Source organism: Jaculus jaculus, chromosome 10 (genome assembly GCF_020740685.1).
Source record: "Jaculus jaculus isolate mJacJac1 chromosome 10, mJacJac1.mat.Y.cur, whole genome shotgun sequence".
NCBI classification, from domain to species: Eukaryota; Metazoa; Chordata; class Mammalia; order Rodentia; family Dipodidae; genus Jaculus; species Jaculus jaculus.
Genome location: NC_059111.1, coordinates 37664943 through 37687686, shown reverse-complemented (window position 1 = coordinate 37687686; position 22744 = coordinate 37664943). Strand labels below are relative to the sequence as shown.

Below are 22744 nucleotides of genomic sequence, written 5' to 3'. Positions count from 1 at the left end.
GGAAGACTGCTGGGCTCTGAATGATTGTGCTGTCAAAATCTTGAAGCAAATATGATGGCTTCCTATGAGCTGCATCACTGTAGGCAGGACAATCCTGGCTCAAAAGTGAGGAGGGAAGATATGAACATTTGCAATTTTATAGGGACACAGTTTTGTTTTGATGTGTCACATATTTTAAAAATTTTAAATTAATGCTTACCTTTTTAAAAAGACAATCAAATAAACTCCCATTACTGATAAGATTTCCCAAGCCATAGAGATTTGTTTCCTGGTCTACACCAGTTTTAGTTTGTCATACACAAACACAGAGTGTCAAGTTTTAGAGCCCTGTGGGTCTTAGATATAACACAATATAATTTCTTCATTTAGAATAAATAGCATTTTGCTATTCAACAGACATTTTGCTAACAGAGAGCAATCTCCTGAAGCACTTGCATCTTAAGTTGTTTTGTGCTTTAATAGCTGTGCTTTCAAATATTATTTTAAAATAGCTCACATGTTCTCCCCCCTTTTTAATTCTAAAACATTTATCTCATCTGACATCATTTTTTTGTCATTTATAGCAAGGTGTTTTTAATACTTAATTTTAGTGCCTAATAAAATTTATCTTTAAGACCATTTGTGGAACATAGAATAATTTTACATATTTTGTGAACCTAATTTTAAGTCATTATACTGTAACATTTTATCTAAGATAACTTATGTGAGGTTGATTTGGTGGTATTAACATTGTTCTGATTTTATGTTTTCAGAGTACTTTGAGCATAACAGTTTTGAACAATTTTGCATCAACTATTGCAATGAAAAACTTCAACAGTTTTTTAATGAAAGGATTCTGAAGGAGGTAATTAACACTGATACAGATTTAAGATCTGGATTAGGCTATTGAAGGGTCCAAGAAAGAGACTGATGCTGCACACTTGAGTGATGGTACAGCCAGAAGTGCCAGCAGTGGTGTTATTGCATCAGCTAAAGGTTGGGACCCAATAACCTATAGGAGCCTCTGGAAGTGAGCATTAGTTGTTTGTCACTAGTGACTTCCATTAGGCCTCAGGTTCAGTTGATTGCTCTGATTGCTTCTAATTGTCTCTTTCTGTTACTATTCAACAACTTTCTATTCTCATCCCCACCCTGGGCCTCTCCTCCCTTCTCAGTTCTGCTTCAGCTTGCTCTGCCACCAACTTCCTTCTCTATGCAATAGAAAGAGACCAGCTCAGGAGATTGCAAGTGGTGGCTTGCTCAAGTGCCTCTGGACAGCCTTTCCAAACCTTTTTACCTGTGGACTGTTCCTGCTTTTGAGTGGCCTACTCTTAGCTCACCACCATTGTTGATCCAGTGAAAAACTGACTGCTTTGCCTGCAGTAAATACTCATATCATGGTGACACTTAGAATGCCAACACTAGGCCAGTTACTTTATAGTCTGTACAGCGCACTGAAAATAAAGTGGCTTTGATTTATACTTGTTATTTTTCTCCTTAAATTTGAATTCTCCAATATTTTCTAGTAATACTTTTGACTTTCCTTCTTTGTACTATTTGAAATATGTTTCTATCATTGAAGATATTAGAGACAAAGGGACCAGAGAGCTGCACTAATTTTTAGCCTTTTATTTATTGATGTAGAAGAAAGCAATCCTAGGACATTTAGTGGCATTTGCAGGCCCAGTCTTCCTTCCTCAGTGCTGGCCCACACTTATGGGCAAAAGCTGTCCCCAAAGTTTTGTTGTTCACTGAATTAGGGCTGAAAAATGCTATGTTTTCTTTCCTATTCCATCTGTCTTTCCTAGTGTACTGGTTGTGTTTGTGAGTTCTTCAGCACATTTCAGATGTTATATGTTTTACTTACAGACTATAGTCAAAACTGTTGTGGCATAAACAATTGAGTGAAAAGTACTTCTCAGTAAGATAGCTTCCTACATTAGTTCTATTACTGTGAAACTATATAGTGTGTCATTCTTCCATGCCAACCTAGCCATCAGCAGTCTTTAGAAATAGGATGTAAAGAGGGTGCACTGTCTTGATTAATGGTTACTTCTATTACAGTCTTTTAAGTATCAATGCACATTTCAAATTCGCATTGTATTCAGATCTAAATTGTCAGGAAGCTTTTCTAGTATAGCTCATGGAAAAAATATATATACACCGAGACAAGATATTAGAACACATTAACTTAAGTTACCCATATGATAAAATTCTTTAAGAATTTTAAAATTATTCTATTCTATTCTAAGAAGATACTAGATGTACATCTAGAGGATCAGTATGTGTATATGTGTGTGTGTGTGTGTGTATATACATATGTATGTGTATATATATATATCTTCCAAATTGACTATATTATATTGCTATATACTATCTGAGCTCATTTGCTGTTAACTGGTATTTCCTTAGTTTCAGTGCTTATGTATAACTATTCAAAATTTATTCTGTCTTCAGAATGTCATTTAAGGCAATACTAGTTGTTATAAATGTTTGCATTTAACTAATAAATATTAGGATTAGAAATGGTACAGATCATCAGCTCCATTTTATATTGCACAGTATTTCCATGCCTATGACTGTACTTACTTCATTTATAGGAGCAAGAACTCTATCAGAAAGAAGGCTTAGGTGTTAATGAAGTGCATTATGTGGATAATCAGGACTGCATAGGTATGTATTTTTAGTCCCTCTTTGGAACTCCTCACCATCTGGTGATCTTTGTTCCACTTCCATCTCCTCCAGCGTCTCTCAGAAGATGCTTGCTCCAGCTCTGTTCAGTGTGTTCCTCCTTCACTACTTGTTTTCCCAGAAGTATTTTTTTCATATCAATGCAATGAGAATCTTTATTTGTCTTTCTGAGTCCTAGCACTCTGACTTATCCAACATTTTTTATTAGTACCATATTTAAAAAGTTTAAATTTTATTGTTACTTCTGCTAGGTAGGAAAGCCAATCAAAAAGAGAGGAAGGAGTATAAAAACATTGTTACCAAAAATTACCAAAAATTGTGAAGTTTTATTTATATTAAAAAGGTCTGCATCAAAACTTCTGTCGTTTTATTTCATCTTGAATACATATGTCATCTGGGTCCATCACCCATCTTTATAGCTTGCATATGGAGTACTTATTACGTTGCTCACTGTCTTTATTGGATTCTTTTTTAAACCTCTATTAAAATGATACTCTCTAGCCAGGTGTGGTGGCACACACCTTCACTCCCAGCACTTGGGAGGCAGAAGAGGTAGGAGGATCACTGTGAATTTGAGGCTGCCCTGAAGCTACTACATAGTGAATTCCAGGTCAGCCTGGGTTACAGTGAGACCCTACCTTGAAAAAACAAAACAAAACAAAAACTAGCAATAAACACCCCAATATTATCATCTAACAAATGGCCATATTTGAAACAGTATTCCCATCAGCTCTTAGTAATCTTTGATTATTGTATCTTCATAATTATCTACTTTATCATTTCCAGCTATCCTTGAAATTTGTGATTAGTATATTGTTCTGATTATCTTCAAAGTATTTTTACCCTACCATGAATGTTCTGCTATTTTGGAATAGATTTAATTGAAGTGAAATTAGTGGGAATACTAGATATTTTGGATGAAGAAAACCGCCTTCCACAGCCAAGTGACCAGCACTTTACATCTGCTGTTCACCAGAAGCACAAGGACCACTTCCGACTCACTGTGAGTTTGCAGTTCTAACATTGAGAGTGTATTAGAGAGAGGCCTGACATAGATGCATTGGGTATCAGGTATTATTAGGTAACTAGAATTATAAATTAATTAAGGCTTAAAGCAACTTGGTTATATATCCAGCACGGCATCTTCTATAGATGGCATAAAATGTGTGTGTGTGTGTACATGTATTTGCTGATAAATATATATGATAATCAAGAACCTTTAGCAGTATATGATGGCTCAGGTCTGTAATTCCAACACTTTGGAGGCCGAGGCAGCAGGATTGCCTTAAGTTTGAGGCCAGCCTGGGCTATGAAGTGAGAGTTTGTCTTTTTTTTTTTTTTTTAGGTAAGGTTCCACTCTAGTCCAGGCTGACCTGGAATTCACTATGTAGTCTCAGGGTGGCCTCGAACTCACAGTGATCCTCCTACCTCTGCCTCCCAAGTGCTGTGATTGTTTTTAATGTATTAGCAGGGTTTCAAGTAGCACTTGGTGCAGGTGTACACTGTGACCACCATACCCGGCTCTTTTTTTTTTTTTTTAGGAGCCTTTTCTCTTGATGAAAGTTCATTTCACCTAAGACTTGCTGCTTCATGTGTCTCTACAAAGTGATTGGTTAGCCATTTTGGAGTCTTTCCCAGGAGTTTTGAGTGTAAAAGACTCCCAGAGAGGAACTCACACTGAAGGTGGCGGCCATGAGGATAGGTGCCACCTCATCTTATAAATAATGGCACCATTAGTCTCCCCACCACTCCCCAAAAGAACATAGAGGAAAAAAAAACCCTGAAAAGCTGCTTAGAGTTGCCTATTCCAGGTTGAATTAGTGTGCTGGCAGGCATATGCCTTCCTTACTGTGTCTTGTAAAACAGTCCAGTAGTTGTTGCTTTGACGGGCCTAGGAGCTTAAGTGAACAAATATTTGTATTTCCACTCATCACTAACAAAGTCACAGTGTACACCTGCACCAAGTGCTACTTGAAACCCTGCTAATACATTAAAAACAAAAAAGAGAGAGAATGCTAAACCCAACTTAAAAATTTGACAGAAAAACATTGGCAGAAAAAGAGATTCAGTGGACTTGAAAAGTTGATGTAATTACACTAACTTTTTCAAGGATCTGGAATCCCAGAACCACCCTTCCACTGACTTACAGTTCTCTTGTTTCTCAAATATTTCTTATATTGTGAAACCTGTGTTTTTAATTTTTTTTTAATTCTTGAGGTAGGGACTCACTCTGGCTCAGGCTGAAACCTGCTTTTATTACTTCAGTGGAAATAGAACCAAAGCAATATATATCCTGAACAAAATTTATGTTAAAATTGTAGCTGGGGCTGGAGAGATGGCTTAGCGGTTAAGCGCTTGCCTGTGAAGCCTAAGGACCCCAGTTCGAGGCTTGGTTCCCCAGGTCCCACGTTAGCCAGATGCACAAGGGGGCGCATGCGTCTGGAGTTCATTTGCAGAGGCTGGAAGCCCTGGTGCGCCCATTCTCTCTCACTCCCTCTATCTGTCTTTCTCTTTGTATCTGTCGCTCTCAAATAAATAAATAAATTAATTAAAAAAAAACTTAAAAAAATTGTAGCTGTACACTAGTACTGTTATTCATAGTTTACTGGTCTTTGTTATGATTGCCTATAAATTCATGGTTTCCTTTAGTTAGGGTTCTGATCACTAGTCAACAGAATTGTGACCAGGGTCTGAGATGTAGGTAACTTAAAAGGAAAGTACATTGTAGGCCATTCATTTTCTTGTATTTCTTTGGAACTAAGTATAATTGTCACTCATGGAACACAGCATTATTCAAGTGCTTTTACATGAATTATTTTATTTTAAATATTAGTATTAGCTTCAGATGGATAGTGAGAGGCAGGTGACATGCTTGTATGGCATGTGAGGAAGAGGCCGGCTAGGCATTTTATTTTATTTTATTTTTTAATTTTTATTAACATTTTCCATGATTATAAAATATATCCCATGGTAATTCCCTCCCTCCCCACCCCCACACTTTCCCGTTTGAAATTCCATTCTCCATCATATTACCTCCCCATTACAATCATTGTAATTACATATATACAATATCAACCTATTAAGTATCCTCCTCCCTTCCTTTCTCCACCCTTTATGTCTCCTTTTCAACTTACTGGCCTCTGCTACTAAGTATTTTCATTCTCACGCAGAAGCCCAGTCATCTGTAGCTAGGATCCACATATGAGAGAGAACATGTGGCGCTTGGCTTTCTGGGCCTGGGTTACCTGACTTAGTATAATACTTTCCAGGTCCATCCATTTTTCTGCAAATTTCATAACTTCATTTTTCTTTACCGCTGAGTAGAACTCCATTGTATAAAAGTACCACATCTTCATTATCCACTCATCTGTTGAGGGACATCTAGGCTGGTTCCATTTCCCAGCTATTATAAATTGAGCAGCAATAAACATGGTTGAGCATGTACTTCTAAGGAAATTAGATGAGTTCTTTGGATATATGCCGAGGAGCGCTATAGCTGGGTCATATGGTAGATCAATCTCTAGCTGTTTTAGGAACCTCCACGCTGTTTTCCACAATGGCTGGACCAGATTGCATTCCCACCAGCAGTGCAGAAGGGTTCCTTTTTTTCCACATCCCCGCCAACATTTATGATCATTTGTTTTCATGATGGTGGCCAATCTGACAGGAGTGAGATGGAATCTCAATGTAGTTTTAATCTGCATTTCCCTGATGACTAGTGACGTAGAACATTTTTTTAGATGCTTATATGCCATTCGTATTTCTTCCTTTGAGAACTCTCTATTTAGCTCCATAGCCCATTTTTTTGATTGGCTTGTTTGATTCCTTATTATTTAACTTTTTGAGTTCTTTGTATATCCTAGATATTAATCCTCTATCAGATATATAGCTGGCGAAGATGTTTTCCCATTCTGTAGGTTGCCTCTTTGCTTTTTTCACTGTGTCCTTTGCGGTGCAAAATCTTTGTAATTTCATTAGGTCCCAGTGGTTAATCTGTGGTTTTATTGCCTGAGCAATTGGGGTTGTATTCAGAAAGTCTTTGCCAAGACCAATATGTTGAAGGGTTTCCCCTACTTTTTCCTCTAGCAGTTTCAAAGTTTCCGGTCTGATGTTAAGGTCTTTAATCCATTTGGACTTAATTCTTGTGCATGGTGAGAGAGAAGAATCTATTTTCATCCTTCTGCAGATATTTATCCAGTTTTCAAAACACCATTTGCTGAAGAGGCTGTCTCTTCTCCAATGAGTATTTTTGGCATTTTTATCGAATATCAGGTGGCTATAGCTACTTGGGCTTACATCTGGGTCCTCTATTTTGTTCCACTGATCTACATGTCTGTTTTTGTGCCAGTACCATGCTGTTTTTGTTAGTATGGCTCTGTAATATAGGTTAAAATCAGGTATGGTGACACCACCAGCCTCTTTTTTGTTGCTCAGTATTATTTTAGATATTCGAGGTTTTTTGTGATTCCAAATGAATTTTTGTATTGTTTTTTCTATTTCCATGGCAAATCTATAAATGTAATACATTACATAAACGGGTTGAAGGACAAAAATCACATGATCATCTCATTAGATGCAGAGAAAGCATTTGACAAAATCCAACATCCCTTCATGATAAAAGTCCTACAGAGACTGGGAATAGAAGGAACATATCTCAATATAATAAAGGCTATTTATGACAAGCCTACAGCCAACATATTACTAAATGGGGAAAAACTGGAAGCTTTTCCACTAAAATCAGTAACAAGACAAGGGTGTCCACTGTCCCCACTTCTATTTAATATAGTTTTGGAAGTCTTAGCCATAGCAATAAGGCAAGAGACACACATAAAAGGGATACAAATTGGAAAGGAAGAAATCAAGTTATCATTATTTGCAGATGACATGATTCTATACATAAAGGACCCTAAAGACTCTACTAGCAAGCTGTTAGAGCTGATCAAAACCTACAGCAGGATACAAAATAAATACACAGAAATCAGTAGCCTTCATATATGCTAACAACAAACACACAGAGGATGAAATCAGAGAATCACTTCCATTCACAATTGCATCAAAAAAAATAAAATACCTTGGAATAAACCTAACCAAGGAAGTAAAGAATCTCTACAATGAGAACTTTAAAACACTCAAGCGAGAAATTGCAGAAGACACTAGAAAGTGGAGAAACATCCCTTGTTCCTGGATTGGAAGAATCAATATCGTGAAAATGGCAATCTTACCTAAAGCAATCTACACATTTAATGCAATCCCTATCAAAATTCCGGCTAGGCATTTTAATAAGAGGGTCTTCAGTCTGAATTGTGGGTTTCTGCTTTGCCTGAGAAGATCCTTGAGCACTAAGAGCTCTCTGATCAGGAGCTAGCCTCTAAGTCTTCATTTTCTCTTTTGGGGGGCGGGGGTAGGGGTTTTACTCTAGACCAGGCTGGCCTGGAATTCACTATGTAGTCTCAGGCTGGCCTCAGACTCACAGTGATCCTCCTGCTTCTGCCTCCTGAGTGATGGAATTAAAGGCTTGCACTACCACCCCCAGCTCATTTTCTCATTTTTAATTGAGATTATCTTTCTTTACCATAGATTACTTTGGAACTTGGATATGACTACATATGTGAAAATATTTTGGAAACTTTAAATAGCTCAGATATGAAGTACTGTAATTGAATGGAGCCATCCTAAAATGATGTAGTTTCCTTTGAAATGCTTTCTGGCTCATTATGTAAAACTGTTAGGATGGTTGCTTTGAAATGGGAGAGGTCCCTGTGCTGATCTCAGTTATTTTTCTCTGACTGCCCATGAGTGTTGCCTGAGGTAAATGCTGTGGGTTGAAAAGTTTAAAGTTCCCTGAGAGATTGTAGTAAGCAGGAATATCTATAGAGAACCACTGCTTTGGGGTAGGTAGTGAGTTTCACCAGGGCTCAGTTGTGTTTACCTTGCTTCTAAATAAATACGTGTTTTTGTTTTATGCTTATTTTTTTCCCTAAGAGATTATAACCAAGCCTCTATTAGATTTCACTGTTACTTTGATGCAAATTAGATGTTTAAATGCTGTACAATTGGGGAAAATATAAATGTTTCCTTAATAATTTTATGTACTTTAGATCTATAATGTTGTCTAAAGGAACATTATTTAAAGTATTTTTTTTAAAAAATACTTTATTTTGAGCTGGGTGTGGTGGCACACGCCTTTAATCCCAGCACTCGGGAGGCAGAGGTAGGAGGATCACCATGAGTTCGAGGCCACCCTGAGACTACATAGTGAATTCCAGGTCAGCCTGGGCTAGAGCGAGACCCTACCTTGAAAAACCAAAAAAAAAAAAAAAAAATTATTTATTTACTTATGAGAGAGAGAGACAGAGGAAGAGAGAGGGAGGGGAAAAGAGGGAGAGGGAAGGAGGGAGGGAGAGAGAGAGAGACCTCACATGTCAGGGCTTGTAGACACTACAAATGAAGGCCAGAAGCAGGCACCAACCACTTTGTGCATCTGGTTTTACATGGATATTAGAGAATCAAACCCGGGTCCTTGGGCTTTACAGTTAAGACCCTTCACTGGGCCACCTCTCCAACCCCACTTAAAGTATTTTTGATAATGTAATAACTTGTGTGCATACTGTTTTTCAGATTCCCAGGAAATCCAAGCTGGCAATTCATAGGAATCTCAGAGATGACGAAGGTTTCATCATCAGGCATTTTGCAGGGGCAGTGTGCTATGAAACAGTGAGTGTGACGTGCCTGAGGAGAGAGGCTGTTGTTGAAGCTGCACTGCACACCATGGCAGCCTGTAGCTTACTTAGAGCAGGCATTTAGATTTCAATTAAATGACATTAAAATTCAGATCTTTGTACACTAGTCACTCTCGAGGTGCTAAATTCCTGCACTATAGCAGCGACTATGCCAAGTACTGACACAGAACATTTATTATAGAAAGCTCTGTGAGACAGTCTTGAGGTAAGGGATATTTATTATGATATAGATGGAAACATTCTGTTTGATTTATTTTTCAGACTCAGTTTGTGGAGAAGAATAATGATGCATTACATATGTCTCTTGAATCCTTAATATGTGAATCCAAAGATAAGTTTATACGGGCATTATTTGAATCATCCACAAATAACAACAGAGATACTAAACAAAAAGCAGGAAAACTTAGCTTTATCAGCGTTGGAAACAAGTTTAAGGTATTTGTGTTAAACAAATTAATTAAATTTTTTACTGTATTTAAAATGAACTACATTGTTTTATATTGTAAAGTGGGTAACATATATCACAGTTAAAATCCCATGAATGAGCTTTAAGAGAAGATTTGGCATTGTAGTACTTAAAAGGTACTGTAGAAAAAAGATATTAATGTAGCTTTTGAAATTGAAATTGAATACAGAGAAATGCTCTTAATTTCTGACTGTTCTTTCTTGGTGCACTCCACACTTGATTGCTTCTCCTAATGTTCTTGCTTATACACACTGTTGTTTGACCATACCTTCTCTTTCCCACGTGTTTTCTGTTTCCTTCCTTCTTCAGCAGTTGTGTGTTAGCTGGAGTAGTCCAGCTCGGGATGGCTAGAGAGGACTAGTTGAGTTGAGAGAGGAAAAGCAGGCACAGCCAGGGGCTTCAGGTAAATGATTGCTTTCATGGACTGCTCTTGATAGTATGGCTGCCTTGTTACAAAAACCCATCTTGAGTTTGTGGTTCAGCTTGCAATTCATTTTCAGTGTGTTTTCTCAGTGGCGTTATGGGCATGCATATTATACTAGGTTGGATTAAAGCTTTTGCTAACCTTTATAAAAGATAAGTTCTCAAATATAGCAAAACTTGCTAATCTAACGTCAAACAATAACTAAAAATTTTTGGCTTAGGAATTTATCCTTTGAAATGTGACAAGGAATTTCTATAATGTGTGTTTTAGGAATGGAATAATACTAATTTATATTACTGAGTAAAGTAGAAAAAAATTAAATGTTTAATTGTCAAGGAATTTAATACATAAAACAGGAATAAATTTAATTTCTCTTTATATTCTCAATAAAATTCCATGTTCGCCGTTTGAAATGCATACTTTAAATATTAATTACATATTAAAATGATGTAATTAGAAATAATGTTTATATGTCAGACTGCTATTAAACTACTTGTATAAACCTCAATCCCTTTTGTATTAAAATCGGTCCTAGGGTAGGTGTGGTTATATAATATCTATAATCCCAGCCCTGGGCAGATAGAGAAAAGGAGTTCTTCCCTTGTCTCAGATACCTAAGTTATGTGAGTGAAATCTCTCTCTCCAAAAAAAAAAAAAGAAAGAAAGAAAGAAAAAAAGAAAAAGAAAAGAAAGAAAGACATTAAATATCTAAGTTAATAAAATCATATTTCTTTAAAAACTTATTTATTTGAGAGAGTATGGGAGTGCCAGGACCTCCTGCCACTGTACATAAACTCCAGACACATGTACCCCTTTGTGTATCTGGCTTTATGTGGGTACTAGGAAATCAAGCCCTGCCCATTAGGATTTGTAAGTAAGCACCTTTAGCCAGACAAAGATAGAACAAAAAAAGAAAATTACAGACCAATCACACTCATGAGCGTAGATGCAAAAATTCTCAACAAAATATTGGCAAACAGAATACAAGAATATATCAGAAAGATCATTCACCCTGACCAAGTAGACTTTATCCCAGAGATGCAGGGATGATTCAACACATGCAAATCAATAAATGTAATACATTATATAAATGGACTGAAAGACAGAAATTGCACGATCATCTCATTAGATGCAGAAAAGCATTTGACAAATTCCAACATTCCTTCATAATAAAAGTTCTACAGAGACTGGGAATAGAAGGAACATATCTCAACAGAATAAAGACTATTTTTGACAAATCTACAGCCAACATAATCCTAAATGGAGAAAAAGTGGAAGCTTTTCCACTAAAATCAGGAACAAGACAAGGGTGTCCACTGTCCCTACTTTCATTTGATACAGCACTGGAAGTCTTAGCCATAGCAATAAGGCAAGAGACACACATAAAAGGGATACAAATTGGAAAGGAAAAGATCAAGTTATCATTATTTGCAGATGATATGATTCTATACATAAAGGACCCTAAAGATTCTATCAGCCAACTGTTAGAGCTGATAAACACCTACAGCCATGTAGCAGGATACCAAATAAATACACATAAATAAGTAGCCTTCCTACATGTTAACAACAAACACACAGAGGATAAAATCAGAGAATCATTCCCATTCACAATTGCATCAAAATAAATAAAGTTCCTTGGAATAAACCTAAGCAAGGAAGTGAAGGACCTCTACAATGAAAACTACTTTAAAACACTCAAGCGAGTAATTGCAGAAGATATTAGGAAATGGAAAGACATCCCTTGTTCTTGGATCAGAAGAAGCAATATTGTGAAAATGGCAATCTTACCAAGAGCAATCTATGCAGTTAGTGCAATCCCCACCAAAATTCCAATGGCATTCTTCATGGATATAGAAAACACAATCCAACAATTCATTTGACAGCACAAAAAACCTCGGATATCTAAAACAATTTTAAACAACAAAATTAAGGCCGGTGGTATCACCATACTTGATTTTACCCTATATTATAGAACCATAGCAACAAAGATAGCATGGTACTGGCACAAAAACAGACATGTAGATCAGTGGAACAGAAAAGAGGATCCAGATGCTAGTTCAGGTAGCTGTAGCCACCTGATCTTTGGCAGAAATGCCAAAAATACTCATTGGACAAAAGACAACCTCTTCAGCAAATGGTGCTGGGAAAACTAGATATGTATCTGTAGAGGGATGAAAATAGATCCTTATCTCTCTCCATGCACAAGAATTAAGTCCAAATAGATCAAAGACCTTAATGTCAGACCTGAATCTCTGAAACTGCTGGAGGAAAAAGTAGGGGAAACTTCAACATATTGGTATTAGCAAAGACTTTCTGAATATAGTCCCAGTTGCTTAGGAAATAAGACAACAGATCAATCACTCATTAAGCATTTCTCTTAATGTTCATACCCATATATTAATGCTACTCTCACTTTTGGTTAGAGAAGCTTTTTTTTTTTTTTCTGATGGCAGTGACTTTGGGATGATTCAGAAGGCACCATGGTGCTGAGAAGTGACAGGAGTGCTCAGCACTGCAATATCTCTTATCACACCTTCCAAGGCTCAGGGTCTGTTGTGGAAGAGGTGGCGGAAAGGATGTAAGAGCCAAAGGAAGGGTAGGACTCCTTACATCGTGCTCCTCCAGGCACAAAATGGCCTGGATATTCATGACCTCAGTGCCTGACACTACCTATACAAGACCATCATGATAGGAGGAAAAAATGATGACATCAAGTAAAAGACTGATTGAGAGGGGGTGGGGATATGATGGAGAGTAGAGTTTCAAAGGGGAAAGTGGGATAGGGAATGAATTATCATGTGTTATTGTCTACAATTATGGGACTTATCAATAAAAAATAAATAAAAGTAAGCACCTTTAACTGCTAAGCCATCTCTCCCAAGTGAAAGCATATTTCTGAGAATATTTGTGTCTTTTAAAATAAAAAATAAAATAGAAATGAGGCCTGAGCTTCCAAAGGCTGTTAACATTGTGCTTTATGGTTCTTGACTGCTGTTCTTTGTTAATTGGCTTACTTTTCTCTTTTCTTATCTGCCATTTGTCTGTGTGTGTGTGTGTGTGTGTGTGTGTGTGTGTGTGTGTGTGTAGTATGTATATTGTACTTTATCTCCATTTCTGTGAGAGAGACAGGAACCACCATGCTTAGTCTGTTGTGGGGCATGGATCTGTCACAGTTGTTGGGGCTCTTGTGTTTCATTTGTGTGTGTAGGTCTAGATGAATGAAGGTTGTTGAATTCTGTCAGGTTATTATGTATTTCTTTAGTTTAATAATAGCTTTGTTTGGTTTTAATAACGAGCTTATATCTGAGGTGTCCAGTAGTCTCAGAGATAGGAGAATGGAATTTGATGTCAGGTCTCTGTTGGAACTTGGCCTTTGTTTTGACTAGCTCCCTGATCTTAGATGAGTGATTTGTCTCCCTCAGTCTCAGTGCCTGTATGATGAGGCTAATAATGTGTCCTTAATTAGCTTCCTGTGCTTTAACCATAATATAATATAATATAATATAATATAATATAATATAATATAATATAATATAAATATAATAAATATTCCTGAAAGGCTGTGAGCAGTGCCATGCTCATAGGAAAATATACTTGTTGTTACTGATTACAACTATAATCAATACACATTAATTTAAGAACATTTTAAAGTGCATTTTCCCATAATCATGATAAGTATCTCAGCATAAATCTGGATAAAAATTTTACATAATTAATGTTTGCAGAAGAGCAGAACAAATAACTAATTTAATATACTGAACCAGATAAATTATAATCAGTATTTTCATAGTAGGCAAGCATAGTAACATAATATTCATTGTCAAACTTTTGAGCCGGGCATAGTGGCACATGCCTTTAATCCCAGCACTTGGGAGGCAGAGGTAGGAGGATTGCTGTGAGTTCGAGGCCACCCTGAGACTCCATAGTGAATTTCAGATCAGCCTGGGCCAGAGTGAGACCCTACCTCGAAAATCAAAAAAAAAAAAAAAAAACTTTTGAGAATATTGTCAATTTTAGAAAACAAGTAAAACATGATACATTTCAAAAGAGTGAAGAGAACCTCCAAAGCCAGATAAGATACTTTTGATCATGCTGTGTTACATAGAGTAATAGTGATGCATCCTGGCAGTATGCATTTAAAACCCTTAGACTTAGTAGCAGTGGCACTGGTGGTGTCTAGTCTGCCTGGATTCACAGACCGTATGTCCACTGACCGCTTTGAGTGATCCTAGCACTTTCATTTACTTCCTTTGTGGCCCATGTACTTTGCCCCATTCATCCCATTTGTAAAGGTATTTTAGTTTCATTATGTTTAGTCTTTTAATTATTCAAGATCCACATAAAGTAAAGTATTGTTTTTGATATTCCTTTAGCCATTTTGCATGATGCTCTTTTAAAGAGTTTCTGTATTGGGTAGTTGCTACATGAGGATGTCATTGCATGCTATTGTATTCTGTAACGGACTTAACATTCATTCATGTCACTGTGCATATTGACTTTCTGAAATAGCTGATTTCCTTTCTTTTATAGACGCAGTTAAATTTACTTCTGGATAAACTTCGAAGTACTGTGAGTACACTTAAGAAGAAAACACCTTTTATTTTATTTATATGTGAAAGGAAAGAGAGTGAATGAATGAATATGAATGGGAGTGCTAGGACCTCTTGCCACTGAAAACAAACTCCAGACACATGCATCATTTTGTTCATTTGACTTGACATGGTTACTGGGGAACTGCACTTGGGCTGACAGGTTTTGTAAGCAAGTACCTTTAATCAATGTGCCACCACCCTCCCCAGCTCAAAACCAGCTTTAATAATGGTGTTCTGAAACATTTATTAGTAATTACTCAGCTAATCACAGTAACCCTGAAATGTTTAGAAATTATTTTACATCAAGTACCATTTTAAAGCTGGGTGTGGTGGTGCACGTCTTTAATCCCAGCACTAGGGAGGCAGAGGTAGGAGGTTTAACATGAGTACAAGGCCACCCTGAGACTTCATAGTGAATTCCAGGTCAGCCTGGGCTACAGTGAGACCCTACCTCAAAAAACCAAAAAAAAAAAAAAAAAAAAATCCATTTTAAGAAGAAGAGAGTTTTTTAGGGGACTGGGGATTTAGTGGTAGAGTGCTAGGCACTGAAAAACCAAAACCAAAAAGCACAAAATTGCTGTTAGAATATAGAATAATGTCAATATATGCCAGCTTGCAGAATGTATGATTTAAGTATGATAAAGTACTTTATGGTGAAAGTCCTTTTTTAAAAAATAATTTTTGGCATTTAAAACTAAAATACAGTTTTTCTAGTCTTGTGGAAATTTATTTCAAGCTTTGAATTATGAAAGTTTACCAATAATTTCTAAAGTTCTTTTATGGTTATTTTAAAAGCTTCATGTGTTAATATGCTTTGAAAATTACTGGTATAAGTAGAAATATAAAACTACAGATTCTGTGTGTGTTACCTCAAAGTGTCTTTATTCTCACAGGGAGCAAGCTTCATTCGTTGCATCAAACCTAATTTAAAGATGACAAGTCACCACTTTGAAGGTGCTCAGATTCTCTCACAACTTCAGTGTTCAGGTATTGCTTTATTTTCACAGTTTGTCTATCTGTGTGTCATCAGTCATAGCTCAAATACAAACTAATATGGTCAGAGTTCTCAAGCAGCGTAAGATTCCTGCGGTCATTTATCATGTTCAAGTGCAATGAGATTTTTATTTAATGTTTCCCTTTACTGTAAGAAAGGCATGGATGGAAAATGGCTTGAGCAATATTGGGTTATAATTCACTATGAAATAAAACCATTACACCTCTGAAATAACATTCATAGGAGAATGTTAACGAATCCCTCCTATGCATGCTGCTGTCTCATGGTCTCAGTCCACAGCAGTTCATCTCTGGTTCCACACACAACTGGAGTACAAGAGGGCAGGGCTTGGTGTTTTGCTTGTCCCTTACCATTTATGAAAAAATAAAGAGGATGAAGCCATTGGGCTCAGTGACAGTTTCATGCATTTGGTTAATCTGTCACTTCCTGCCCAAGGCCTGTGTGTGTGGTCTTTCCCAGTCACAGTGCTGGGCCACTGTAGACCCCTTCCACCCAGGTATAGCTGGCACCATTCTCACTTTCTGCCTTTCCACCCAGCTCACTCCCCTTTCCCGCCCTTGTCTTTTTCTCAAGCTCTGCTGCTATCTGATCCATTTGTACTCTGCTGTCTGCTGTTCAGGGGCTGACTTACAGTGAGTCTCTGTTCTCTGGGGCCTCAGAAGCTTTCTTTAAGTCTTACACTCAGTCTTATGTTCAAGAGATAGATGTTGCAAGCTTTAGGTTCCTGAAATATGCATCTGTTCCCAACTTTTCTCACCAAACCTTAGTTGTTGATGAATCTAATTCTGCCCTTTCTCCTTGTCTGCATAGGGTCTGTGGACAAACCAGACTGGAGCCTGTACTGCTACACCCCCTGTCAGCATTTTACTGTTTGTCCCAGAGAATTCCATTCACCTTGCTATTTCTAGACCGCTGAGCCTCAACTGGCAAGTGGCCTCACCTCTACTCAAAACCTTAAAGCTGCCTGCACTTAGGCACTTATTTATCTGCATATCTTTCCCTCCCATTTAGAGTAAGATTTGCCTGTCTTCTTTGTGGAGGCTTGTAACTCCTTTCTGCCTCCATGATTATGGTACTGGACCATTCTCCTTAAGGCCTGTTTCCATTTAAGCACTCTAAAATCTCATTTCTGACCCACATTCCTTCCAGGTATTCCTTGTGTCCACTGCTTTTCTCCAGTTGTTGTCTCTCTCTTATCTTGCTTCCTTGGCCTTCTTCCTTCTGCTTTTCACCCATCTCACTCCCCCTCCCCCCCTTGTCCTTTTCTCAAACTCTGCTGCTTTGATTGATTTGAGGGGGGGGGGGAGAAAGAGGAGAGATGTAGAGAGAGGAAGAATTGGTGCACAGGGCCTCACAAGCAACCTTGTGCTTGCCTCGCTTCTGTGTGTCTGGCTTACATGGGATCTGGAGAGTCAAACATGGGTCCTTAGGCTTTGCAGACAAGAGCCTTAACTACTAAGCCATCTCTTCAGTCCCCTCCTGCTCACTTTTACAAGCTCTACTATTACCTAGTGCGATAACCACTGGATATACATTTTGAGCTCTTAAGCATTATATAGCTAGTACTATTTAAAATTTAAGTAAATTTTGAATTTTATTTATTGTTAATGTATTAAAATTTAAATAGCCACATGTGTCTAGTGCAAGTATGAGAATGTGACTAGTGACTGTCACATTGCACAATGTAGGCTGAAGTGCTCAATTTGTCTTTCAAGTACCACTGTTTTGTTGTGACCTCCTGAACAGTAAGTCCTATTATTCCCTAACCCAATTTGTCACTTTCTCTCACCTGTGTTTTTGCTGTAGCTTCCTGTATATTTTTCTTGCATCTGTTCTTACATATATCTAGCATTATCATTTTACATCTTAGCTATGATCATGCCTTCTTACTGCTTAAAATGTGGTAACAGGTAGAAGATGGCTCAGTGGATAAAGTACTGTCCATGGCAAGCATGAGAGCCAGAGTTCAGGTGTCCAGAATGCATGTAAAGCTGGACACTGTAGCACAAGTGCTTGTGCAGTCACAGGTGCATGTCCAAAGTGAGAAGGGAGGTGGAGACAGAGAATCTCCTGGAAGTTTGGGGACCAGCTAGCCTGGCAAACAGGGAGAAACCCTGCCTCAATCATGATTGAGGGTTAAGATAGTTGCCTAAGGTTTTCTACAACCTCCACATGTACACCTGCGTTTATTCACACACACGTGAACACACACGTGCAGCTGTATTCACACACGTAAACGTGTGTGTGTGCATATGTACACACACACCATCAAAAATAAAAATAAGGGCTGGAGAAATGGCTTAGCGGTAAAGATCCTTGTTTATGAAGCCTAAGGGCCCAGGTTTGATTCCCTAATACCCACATAAGTCAGATGTACAAGGTAGCGCATGCATCTGGAGTTGGCTTGCAGTGGCTGGAGATCCTTTCACTCCCATTCTCTTTCTTGCTTTCTCTCGCTTTCTCTCTCTCACTCAAATAAAAAATATATATATATTTTAAAGATAAAAAATGAAAAAACCAGTCTAACCCTCCAAGGTTCAGTGTCCATTGTGGAAGAGGTGGCAGAAAGAATGTAAGAAGAATGTAAGAAGGGCAAGACAGCTTACAGTGCAATTGCCCAAACAAAAATGGCCTTGATATCCATGACCTTGCAGTTCCTAGTACTACCTTCACAAGACCCTCATAATAGGGGAGAAGATGATGACATCAAAATAGAAGACAGACTAATGGGGGGTATGATGAAGAGTGGATTTATGAAGGGCACAGTGGGGGAGGAGAAGGAATTACCTTGGTTTGTTGTTAGTAAGTATGGAAATTGTCAATTTAAAAAATGCCAAAAAACCAACATACATACATACGTACATATATATATATATAAAATAAAATAGCAAACTTGCCAAAAGTAAAAACAAAACAAAAACCCAGCTCCTGATTAGTACTAGGATAAAGATCCCTCAGTAGTTTTAAGTGATAGATAAATTGGGAGACACAGACTGGAAGCATGTTTTCTGTGTAATATTTCATTAGTGATAAATTGGAAATTTAATTTAATTTAATTGTAAATAATGATAAACTGTAAATTGTCCTTCCATAACTATTAATTTGTAAAATTATTGGGTAATTCACATATATGCAGAGATTGGCAATGATTTGTTTATAACTCTAGGTATGGTGTCTGTGTTGGACTTAATGCAAGGTGGTTTTCCATCACGAGCTTCATTTCATGAACTCTACAACATGTACAAAAAGTATATGCCAGATAAACTTGCAAGACTGGATCCAAGGCTGTTTTGTAAGGTACAGATGCTGCAGCAGTAGAGGTTTCTTGGCAGTAAATCTTTCATACTAATTTCTAGTTGGAATTTAACTTTTTAACTTGTATTTTTCAGGCTCTTTTTAAAGCTTTGGGCCTAAATGAAATTGACTACAAGTTTGGATTAACAAAAGTATTTTTTAGACCTGGCAAGGTAATTGTATTTTTATTTTAAAGTTTAAAATAATTGTTGTAGGTATTATGTAAGTAATTTATTATTTATATTATTACTGTATTAAATAGTTACTAATGGCATGAAATACATATGATTTTCCTATTTATGAGACTTTTTTTTTGTTTTTTTTTTTTTGTTTTTTTGAGGTAGGGTCTCACTCTAGGCCAGCCTGACGGGAAATCACATTCTGTATTTTCAGGGTAGCCTTGAACTCATGGTGATCCTCCTACCTCTGCCTCCCGAGTGCTGGGATTAAAGACCTGCGCCACCACGCTCAGCTTTTATGAGACATTTTTAATGTATAATCCTCTTTCTTTTTGTTGCTGTTGTTTTTGAGTCAGGGTCTCACTCTAGCCCAGGCTGACCTGGAACTCACTCTGTAGCCCCATGTTGGCCTTGATCCTGTGGTGATCCTTGTACCTCAGCCTCCCGAGTGCTGAGACTAGAAGCATGCACCATTATACCTGGAGAGATCTCTAATTTTATTATTCCACATTTAATTTATCTTTTTTTGTTGTTTTTTCAAGGTAGGGTGTCACTTTAGCCCTGGCTGGCCTGGAATTCACTATATAGGCTCAGGGTGGCCTTGAACTCATGGCGATACTCCTACTCTGCCTCCTGAGTGCTGGATTTTAAGGCGTGTGCCACCATGGCTTAATTTAATTTTGATTATAAAAGCCATTGTATTGATGAGTGTGTGATGCCTTTGACATTGTCGTGTGATATTTGGTAAAGAATAAAAATCGTTTTGGAATTTGGTGATAAATAATGGAGTTAATATGTTTTATTCATTACTAACTAAATAATTATTTTATTTGTGTCATCTTTCTTAGTAACAGTTTCATATCTTTGTTTAAAATGAGGGTAAGCATTGGAAGAGACAGATGATTTTAACATTAGCTGTATTGTAGAGCTGGCTTTTTCATTTGTCTAGAGCTGTATGTGGGTATCTGAAATTGTGGGTTAGATGCTTTCAAAATATGTCTGAAATGGGGGGGGGCAATGGGAGACACAGAATGATTTTGGTGTTATCTGTAGTGTAGAGGGTAAGCATTGGGAAAGACAATGATTTTGGTATTAGGGGTATCATAGACCCGACTTTCCACTTGTACAGAGCTGTGTGTGGATGTCAGATTGTGGGTAAAATGATTTGGAAATACTTAGTTCTGTTCCATCTTTTTTTTCAGTCAGTTACTTTTGCCTATAATCAGTGATTTAAAACTTTAAAAAAATATTTAATTAATTAATTTATTAGAGAGAGACAGAGGTAGATGGAGAGCATGGGCACTCCAGGGCTTCCAGCCATTGCAAATGAAGTCCAGATGCATGTGCCACCTTGTGTATCTGGCTTACCTGGGTACTAGGGAATTAAACCTGGGTCCTTAGGCTTTGTAGGCAAGTGCCTTAACCACTAAAATACCTCTCTGGCTCATAAAACTTTTTCCTTATTCTTTTTTTTTTGGGGGGGGGGGTTCAAAGTAGGGTCTCACTCTGGTCCAGGCTGACCTGGAATTAACTAGGTAGTCTCAGGGTAGCCTCGAACTCACGGCAATCCTCCTACCTCTGCCTCCTGAGTGTTAGGATTAAAGGCATGTGCCACCATGCCCGGCTCTTTTTCCTTATTTTATTAGTGAATCTCCTACTTGGCAGTCAGTAACCTTTTCATATTAACAAAAAAGATCCTGAAGGAAAAATGGTAGAGAGAGGCTGTAAAATGTGACCAAGCATGTTTTTGTTTGATATATGCCCCACTAAGATGTATTTGTAATTAGCTTTTAACCAGTTTCAAAAAGCTAGATTTAAGACTAGAATTATATTTATTTTATTTTCTCTGTATCTGAATGCATTTACATAAAATACATTTATTTGTGAGGAGAAAGAGAAAGAGTATGGGCACACCAGGACCTCTTGCCACCACAAGCATGCACCAGTTAATGCATTTGGCTTTATGTGGGCACTGTGGAATCAAACCTGGTTTAGCAGGCTTTGCAAATAAGTGTCTTTAACTGCTGAGCCATCTCCATGGCCCTGCATGTATTTTTTTTTTTTTAAGATTTATTTATTTATTTATTACAGTGAGAGAGAGGGAGGGAAAGACAGAGGGAGGGAGGGAGGGAGAATGGGCATGCCAGGGCTTCTAGCTTCTGCAAACAAACTCCAGACACATGTGCCACTATGTGCATCTGGCTTATGTGGGACCTGGAGAATTGAACCTGGGTCCTTGGGCTTTGCAGCCATGTTCCTTAACTGCTAAGCCATCTCTCCAGCCTGTACTTTTTTTTTTCCTTTTCCTTTTCCTTTTCCTTTTCCTTTTCCTTTCCCTTTCCCTTTTCCTTTTCCTTTCCCTTTCCCTTTCCCTTTCCCTTTCCCTTTCCCTTTCCCTTTCCCTTTCCCTTTCCCTTTCCCTTTCCCTTTCCCTTTCCCTTTCCCTTTCCCTTTCCCTTTCCCTTTCCCTTTCCCTTTCCCTTTCCCTTTCCCTTTCCCTTTCCCTTTCCCTTTCCCTTTCCCTTTCCCTTTCCCTTTCCCTTTCCCTTTCCCTTTCCCTTTCCCTTTCCCTTTCCCTTTCCCTTTCCCTTTCCCTTTCCCTTTCCCTTTCCCTTTCCCTTTCCCTTTCCCTTTCCCTTTCCCTTTCCCTTTCCCTTTCCCTTTCCCTTTCCTTTCCTTTCCTTTCCTTTTTTTTTTTTTTTTTTGAGCTAGGGTCTCACTCTAGTCCAGGATGACCTGGAATTCACTATGTAGTCTCAGGGTGGCCTCGAATTCATGGTGATCCTCCTCCTCCTCTGCCTCTTGAGTGCTGGGATTAAAGGCGTGTGCCACCATGCCTGGCCTTTGTGCTTTTTAATACTTATATTTTTCTTTTACTTCCTAGTTTGCAGAATTTGATCAGATTATGAAGTCTGACCCAGATCATTTAGCAGAGTTGGTTAAAAGAGTCAATCACTGGCTAGTCTGTAGTCGCTGGAAGAAAGTTCAGTGGTGTTCGCTCTCAGTCATCAAATGTAAGTGTTTTCTGCCGGTCATATATTGTCATACGTCTGGAATCCCAGCATTTGGGAGGCTGGGAGGCAGGAGAACCAAGAGTTCAAACTTAGCTACATGGTGAAACTTTTTCAGCAACAAAAAATTCCAAGCTCCTCCTATAAACTCACATCAAAATTTCTTGTTGCTTTGGAAGTGAGATGGTTTGAGAAATGTTACATGGCTCTCTCAGTGAGAGGTGATGCCAGGCAAGCCTCTCCGATTCCCCAGGGAACACTGGAATAGATGTTATTAGCCAGTATTTGTAGACTTGCTATCTTTATTTTTGTTTCTGTTTAAATATTTTATTTATTTATTTAGTTGAGAGAGA

The 22744-nt window shown here is 37.9% G+C and overlaps 1 protein-coding gene across 1 annotated transcript in view; it reads left to right on the top strand.

Annotated features, from left to right (window-relative positions):
* The window catches only part of Myo6 (myosin VI), a 235266-nt gene that overhangs the window by 181456 nt on the left and 31066 nt on the right, over window positions 1-22744 (top strand). Inside the window, exons 14-23 of the mRNA XM_045160127.1 lie at window positions 753-844; window positions 2580-2652; window positions 3546-3673; window positions 9289-9384; window positions 9672-9845; window positions 14831-14869; window positions 15786-15879; window positions 19074-19204; window positions 19297-19374; window positions 22265-22394. Of these exons, the coding sequence (XP_045016062.1) occupies window positions 753-844; window positions 2580-2652; window positions 3546-3673; window positions 9289-9384; window positions 9672-9845; window positions 14831-14869; window positions 15786-15879; window positions 19074-19204; window positions 19297-19374; window positions 22265-22394 (1035 nt within the window). The remainder of the gene's footprint in view (window positions 1-752; window positions 845-2579; window positions 2653-3545; window positions 3674-9288; window positions 9385-9671; window positions 9846-14830; window positions 14870-15785; window positions 15880-19073; window positions 19205-19296; window positions 19375-22264; window positions 22395-22744) is intronic.